At 33.5% G+C, this 7727-nt stretch overlaps 1 protein-coding gene across 7 annotated transcripts; it reads right to left on the bottom strand.

The window, feature by feature from the left end:
- Window positions 1-3509: 3509 nt before the first annotated feature.
- On the bottom strand, window positions 3510-7484 carry LOC136226892 (uncharacterized). 7 transcript variants are annotated; one of them, XR_010687887.1, is made up of 7 exons: window positions 7143-7484; window positions 6277-6526; window positions 5026-6105; window positions 4625-4668; window positions 4481-4523; window positions 4299-4397; window positions 3510-3732 (listed from the first exon to the last, which is right to left on the bottom strand). XR_010687887.1 is itself a non-coding variant. In XM_066015569.1 (6 exons), the coding sequence occupies exons 2-6, from the start codon at window positions 6301-6303 to the stop codon at window positions 3686-3688; spliced, it is 270 nt and encodes an 89-aa protein (XP_065871641.1). In that variant the 5' UTR covers window positions 6304-6526; window positions 7143-7484; the 3' UTR covers window positions 3510-3685. The 7 variants fall into 7 exon arrangements, 2 of the variants coding, with proteins under 2 accessions (XP_065871641.1, XP_065871640.1); XR_010687884.1 differs by having other exon boundaries at window positions 4625-5137; window positions 5964-6105; XR_010687883.1 differs by having other exon boundaries at window positions 4625-6105.
- Between the last annotated feature and the right edge of the window lie 243 nt (window positions 7485-7727).

The following is a 7727-nucleotide window of genomic DNA, read 5'->3' as shown; positions in this document are numbered from 1 at the left end:
TTAAAGCAAACTTGTCCTTATTTGAATTTTTATTAAGGTTCCCTGATATGTTTATAAAAAACAATTGCTTAGTATTAGTAATATATGCCTTTTACATATCTTATGCAACAAAAGGTACCATGTTGTATATCTTCTTTGACATTTTTTAAATCTTTTGTTTAATATTAAATGTAGGCAGAGTATGAAAGCAATATTGAAAAACAAGTTGAACAACTTGAACAACAAGAAGTAGAACAGACTCCCACCCAACTTGAGGCAGCCATTGAAGCCATTGATGAAATAGAAGCATTTTATGCGGCTTGTGGAGGAGTTAATAGGGACGGGGGGATTTATGGATTGGGTTCCGCATCTTCTCATTATTATCGGGATCGTATGTCGCATCCTAGAAATGCAAGAGTTGGTTCATCTTCAAGTTCTAACATCAACGGTGCATCTAGCTCACATGCTACTACACAAACCAATCTTCACTCTATCCAAGAGCGGCTTGATGGTTTCAATGCCGAAAGGGCTAATTTTATAGAGCATCTAGAACGGATAAATGAACGCCAACAACGGACTGATGAAAGACAACAACAGATGGATCAAACGCTTCAAGGTTTACATTTGCGTGTTAATCCCGATGACGTTAACCAACTTCGGGGGAGATTAATCGATATTGAGACAGTAATTGGTCCATCATTGAGGCAAATTCAAACCATTCTCCATCGACTTCATGCCTTGGAGAAGTTAGACCGTGACTCTAACCATTAGATTCCTATGTTTTGGAATATTTCTTTTTGGTAGTTTTTTTGAAGGGGGTGTATATTGAATCCACGACCTCCCACTCTAATTTGATATTAGAGGTGTACCGAGCTATATATGCTCGTTTTGATACTTACATTAGTATTATGTCATTTTGGTACTTGGCTAGTTTAATTATTACTTATAAATACATTTTGGTAGTATTAATATATATATATTATGTGTTTGATTATGGAATTTTTTTAAATAGTTATATAATATTTTAGTTTACTAATAAATAGTAGTAATAATTTATGGGAAAAAAATATCAAAACAGTTGTCCAGCAATTTACCGACGAAAATTATCGTCACTAGTGCGACAGTAGAATTTTGGTTGTCGAATTACATCAGTCAGAAATCGGTCCGAAAACCGTCGTGAATGTTGCAACCAGCTTATTGCAACCAAAAGCTCGTCTCTAACAACATTCGGTACACAAATTAGAAATTGGATTTTGAAACCAAATAGTGGTTGCTAAAAAACGGTTTGTAAGTTTGCCACCAGCTTAACAACCAATTTGTTGGTTGCAAACATTGCTACCATGAAGCTAGATCCGATTTGAAAGATTTAGCAACCTAGCAATTAGCAACCGATGCTTTTTGGTTGCTAAAAACATAAATCTGGTTGGAAAAACACATTAGAGGCCGATTCAGCAACCAAATTTTTGGTTGCTAATTACTATTTTTCTTGTAGTGCAATGTTACAGTTCTACCCTCCTTAAAACAAATTTCAACCTGAAAATTCTTTATCAAACATCACCTCAAAAGTAAGGAATATTATGATATATTTGTTTTCTGCTAGACTACTCTAATAGTTGATATCCTACCGACTCTATATTAGATGTTTGACCAACATTATAATTTCCATTAGATGATATTATTTTGAAATGTGAAAATAATAATATTTAATATCATGTTAATGCATGCATGTTATGCCATATTTTATATTTTAGGAATGTCATACTACCTCTATTACTTTTTAAGAATCGTAAAATCGACACTCTTGTACAATTAAATGTAACCCTCATCCCCAGTCACATTAAAAATACACATTATAATTAAAACAAACAACAACATGACCAATAAAGTACCTTCATTTATTATCGTCTATAAAAAAAACTCATAATCAAAGAGCTAAATAATCAATCAAAATATATTATCGCACATCTAATTTTGATAATATTCATAATAATAATAACACTTAATTGCCATATGGCTTGTTTGTTAAATTCACGAATTCCCAAATTTACAACAATATAGGTTCACATCTAAAGGCAGATGATTAAATTGATAAATATATAACTCAACATTCATATTAGTATTCTATGACAAAAATAGCAATAGGTGCGCACACATACACACATATATACATACTAATAAATTTGTTTGGATTCTAGTTGACCCGTTTGTTGCTCTCCTACAAATATGAAACACATCCCTATAATTAATTCACGTTTAAGAAAAATGGTAGATATACAAATGTATGTTTAGAATGCTCCTGGCCTCCACAATATCAATTAAGGTTTTTGTACAGTTTAATTAATCGAATAACTCTGTAATAAATCTAAAATTTTAATATTTTAGAATGCAATTCTCATAATAGACTAAGAATTTAGAAAAACTATTATATATACTGGAACTTAGACGAAAGGGGTAAAATGCTATTCGAAAAAGCTCATCGGAGTTTGATAGGGGTCAAAAATCCCTATCTTTTAGTACGGTTTTAGGGACTATTTTGGGGTAAATTACTTCAATGGTACCTGAATTATATCTCAATTCACACTTTGATACCTAAATTACATTTTGTTTCAAAAATATACTCTAACTAACAGTAACCGGACAAATAAATATTTTTAACTGGTAAAAGACGGTCAACATGATTTTAACCAATTTTTTAACAAATAATTGTACACACTATACACAACTAATTTAATTGGCCTATCATACACTAACTAAACTTCAATTTCTCTCTCTTAGATTTTGATTATCTATGTCTTTCTCTCTCTTCGAATTTATTTTCTTTCACATAGTTTCCCTCTATTTTCCTTCTCTCTCTCTGTTAGAGTTTCTTTCTCTATTTTCTTCAGGATGCCTAGTTGCTAAATTTTGTACTGGTTAAGAAAAATGGTAACCACAGATGGAGAGAGAGGATTCGGAGGATGCACAAAAGCTTCGTCTTCTCTTTCTAGTTTAGATCCGTTAACTCTTCCACTACAAGAAAATCAATAGTTAGGGACTGAAAATTCAGTCGCAATTCAGTCCCTAAAAAGGATTACCGACTGAATTTCATGTGTTACCGACGGAATCTATTTGGTCAGTAACTACCTGGTTGGTAACGTGTTACTGACGATTTATTTGATGTGGTCGCTAACTTTACAACTAACATCACATGGTCATAAAGGTTAGTCACTAAGTTACTGACTAAATATTCAGTCGCAAACCAAGAAAATGGAGTCACTAACGTTGCTTCGGATATAGTTCCCATCCTTACTTTAGGGACAGAATTGATGATGTTTATGACCAATTATTCCGTCCTAAACTGGCTACTCTTTCTTATTTGTTTATAATTACTTAATTTGTACAAAAATATAATTAATTTTGGATTGAAGAGAGTTCCTTCTCAATATCGAAAATAACAAACACATATGTCTAATGCAGTTCTAAATGATATTTCATACATGCGATAACCACAAGAACATTTGTAATTAGAAAGCCAAATAGAGATTGTGCAAGTAAGCACACACATTTTTCATAAAAATACTGTCAACCTGTTCATGCACACACTTTCTCTACGAGATGAAGCCTATAACTGAAATATGAAATATGGTTTCCTGCAATAATTGAAGACTAATGACATATAACTATGTAGACATCTCCTATGTACATTACATGTAGTTCATTTGGTGCTTCAACTCTTCGAAATTTCATTAGCATGTTTCCTCCAACTTCTTCCGTCTGCCAAAATTACACCATATAATTAACTTTAATTACAGTATTATAATAGTAACTGGAAATGGAAATGGGTTATGTAATTAGCTGTGTCTAGTAACAAAATAGTGAAGAAAAGTAGGAGTTTATGTTATTCAGTTCTTTTTCCAGAGCATTATCTGCTACCCCCTCCAAAAGATAGTTCTGAAATAAAGATCATAATAGGATAACAACAGCAAAATGATACAAATAATCATTTATAAAGAAAACTTAGTCAAGAAATCTATTACGGAAAGAGCAACAAATGGAGACAATAAGCCCCCATCAATGATTTTTTAACAAATTAACCCTGCTCTTTTAAACCGAGACATTAATTTATCATTTTTTTACACATTAAGCTCCTTTAGGACTATCCAGTTATGTAGGATTCAAATTATATTATAGTGCAAAAAGAACTGTTAGTATGTCTGTGTTTTAAAGAGAAAAGTTAGCTTATTGAATGAAAAATTTAGTCCAAAACTATACAATCCAACCCCCAAAACAAATAAAAGAATTGATTGGAAAGCTATAGATGTGATCTTACATATATTTACCTTTTTTTCCTCCATAAGATCCAATGCCGTTGCTTCTGCCAAAAGCCCTTTACTTGCATTTAATTTAACATCCGCTGACTCTTTCTTAAGCTTTGTTACCTGCAATGCATCGACTCATGTTTATATGAATTTATGCATTTAAAAAGCACTCTGATTTATGCTATTATGTCCATTTCACATACCTTCGTATCATTTTCTTCTTTCCTCTTCTCATACTCCCGACATCTGAAAAATTGTAAATGGAAATATATCAGCAACTAACCTATATAGCTAATATGAAAAAAACAGAGAAATTTCATCAATAAAAGAAGGTCCTAAATGCTTACTTTTGTTTGAGTTTCCTGTTTTCGTCTATCAAATTTGGAGCCTCCTGGTTTGTAGTAATGATAGGGTATAAAAAGGCGGAAAAAAATTAACCATAGAGTGGCAATCAGGCTCCAAGTAGACGATTATAGCAAGCAATATAAGTGAACTTTATCCGTATATGAAATGTACGAACTCAAACTGTTCTACAAACTAAAGGTATGAAACAAGCAGACAAGTTTTTCAGACATCACTCGAACCGTCTCCCAACTCCACATTTCACTTTGTGTGTGTGCGCACGCACATGACATTGCAGGGCATGACAATGAGCATGGATGCATGTCATGGCTTGAACTTGTATCAATTGTATATATAATTCACTCGTCCAATAATTGCACTTGAGCTCCATGTTCATTGCACTTACCTCTCTTTTCAAACGTGCTCTGCATCAACTGAATTGACCCCAATTGTTGCCTGCCTCTTCAAATTCTCACGTTCCATTGAATTACTACTCTCTTTCCTTTTTGTAAGTAGTCCTGTCGCAATATGAGGGTGTTATTTCTAAGTAGAGATGAGTAATTCCACCCGAACGACGGTCTTAAGACTTTAAACCCTAAGTGCAAGGTGGAATTACTAACTTGTCAGGTTTAAACTGGCACCCTAATTGACGTTTGGCACCCTAAACTTGCACTTGGACCTATCATGGACCTAAACTTAGAAATACTCATCTCTACTTAGAAATATGAGGTTTGGCACCCTAAACTTGCACTTGGACCTATCACGCACCTAACTTGTCAATTTAGGACACCTGGCGCTCTTATTTGCTGACATGTCATGGACATGTTTAGGTGAAAGTTTGACCCAGCAGTGGCATGTCAATTTTGATACATTAAGGTGTGTGACAAGTCCAAGTATAAGTTTGGGATGTCAAACAGAAAAAAGGAGCAATTTTAGGTGTACATAATAATGTATTAGCCTACTTTTTAACTTCCATGCAAATCAAATGCAAATTAGAAACAGATTTTTCTATTCCATATTCATACTATCAATGTGATATCTTATTAAAGAATGGATATGGCTCTTAAAATCATAAGCATGTCCGCAACATATTTTGTTATGTGCATATCAGAACATGTACATTCAGCTATATTGATAATCTATTATGTGCAAGAAGCATCATAAAATTAATTAAATTATTAATTTAAATTACCAGCCAAAAACCTTTAACCCCCATTAAAACCCACTCCTAAAACACCAAACATTTCACTAACAACCCAAATTAACTGATACTTCACTAACTCAACAAGCTTAACATAAAAATCATTATGCCATTGACAATCATACCAACAAAAAAAGGCATACCCATCAGTAACAATAGCATGTAGATGCTTAATATGGGTTTTGGGTTCAAGTTCCTCAAAGGCTTGCCTCAAACATACTTCTAGCTGAATTTTAGCTTCATGAGTACCAAATTTAAATAGCTTTGAGGCCATAATACATTCACCTAATGCAATAATAAGAAAGAATTAAAATAGGCATTCATAATTTATATGAATCAGATGTGACAATAGCAAACAACAGATGCAAATTTGATGTTAACCTCTTAGGCAAATTTATATCTAGATGTAAAGCACGAAATTAGCAGAGTCTAGATAGAATTGAACCATTTTCTTACCAACATCATTTGGTTCATCATTTCCATTAGGAGACCAGGCAGCCCAAATAAAAGAACCAGGACCTAAGATCTGGTTTAAGAAGATTAGAATCTTGTAAGCAATAAACACTTGAAACAGGATCGAACTTTTGCATTTTCTGGTGACACTTGCATAATTCGTACCGCCAGCGGCTTTAAATTTTTTCTCATAATTTGAAACAAGCAGCAGCCTGTCACTTTTTAGTTCAGCAACAACATAATAGAGAGTATCCTGAAAAAAGGGAAAGATGCAATATAATATCATTTATTAATTTCCGGCTGAGCTTATCAAATTGCAACTAACATGATTCTCCATTCCCAATTAGATATGGCACCCTTCCACTAGTCCCTAAGACATAGAAATTTCCCATCTCTCACATAAAACAACTGCTGGAAAAATTCCCAGGAGTAGTGATCAAAAGGGTTATCAGGAATCATAGTCTACACATCTAGTGTTTATAATTAATAAATACCAATCTACCAACAAAGAGAAAAATTCCAGTATAATGCCTTCTAAAGTCAAAAGAAAAAGTGAAAAATGATAACTGACGACAAGAAAAACTTTAACTATAAGCATGTCTGCAAATAAATTAGTTAGTAAGGAAATTAGTTATAGTGGGTTTATAACTATGAGATGTCAAAAATTTCTCTACAAACACTATTAGGTAAGAGCAGTATTCTAATCCCTACAGGATCGCATTTCAATCTAAACTGAAATTAAATAATCATCCACATCTAAGAAATCGTAAGCATTTTTCTAGAGTGTTTACTAATAACCAAAATGTCATAGATCTTTAGCAAAACAGTAAGAAGAAAAACCCTTGCACAATACCAATTTGAAAAATCACCTGAAACCCTAACCGATCTCTCAGCCACAGTCTCTGGTAGCTTCAACAGCCACCACCCTTCATCCATTCCTCCAGCTCCTCCTCATCCCGTTCGGTCTTCCATTTTAGGAGACATTTCAGGGCGGCTTGGGCTCGGGCTCCTCCTTCCAACCGGAGTTCTGCGCTCTTAAATCGAGCGACTTATATTGCAAGTTCGACGGTGGGGCTTGAGATCTGGATGCAGCTGCAGATTCTAAGCTTTAGAAGAAAAAAGATGAAGGAGAATTAAAAAGTTCCTGGAAATGTCATTGGAGGATTAGGGTTAGAGAGAGGAAGAGTCAATGAGCAATAAGAAAGAAAAGGTCAGTGGGGTTCCTTTATTAAGAGAGAGAAAGAGTTAAGAGTTAAAAAATCTAATAAATAATTTTTTTTAATTAATAGAATAGATTTAAGGACTTAAGCGGCGGTCTTTAACTATTGGGTTTAGTGGCTAGTGTAGGTATTAAAGTTGGGTCCGTGTCTTCATTGTGATTACCAACCATTTATATAGTTAATGACTAATTTTAGTCTTTAAATTAATTCTTTAAATTAATGACTAATTTCATT

The sequence above is a fragment of the Euphorbia lathyris genome, chromosome 4 (assembly GCF_963576675.1).
Source record: "Euphorbia lathyris chromosome 4, ddEupLath1.1, whole genome shotgun sequence".
In the NCBI taxonomy this organism is placed as follows: domain Eukaryota; kingdom Viridiplantae; phylum Streptophyta; class Magnoliopsida; order Malpighiales; family Euphorbiaceae; genus Euphorbia; species Euphorbia lathyris.
The sequence above is the reverse complement of the archived record's forward strand: the minus strand, read 5'-3'. Positions and strand labels throughout refer to the sequence as shown.

Excerpts from the sequence above, each read along its gene's own strand:
- LOC136226892 (XM_066015568.1), bottom strand. The coding sequence starts at position 6,303 with ATGGAAATGATGAACCAAATGATGTTG. Across the intron at positions 4,669-6,276 it reads TGATGAACCAAATGATGTTG|GAGGCTCCAAATTTGATAGA; the intron begins GTAAGAAAATGG and ends ACTACAAACCAG. Across the intron at positions 4,524-4,624 it reads AACAGGAAACTCAAACAAAA|ATGTCGGGAGTATGAGAAGA; the intron begins GTAAGCATTTAG and ends ACAATTTTTCAG.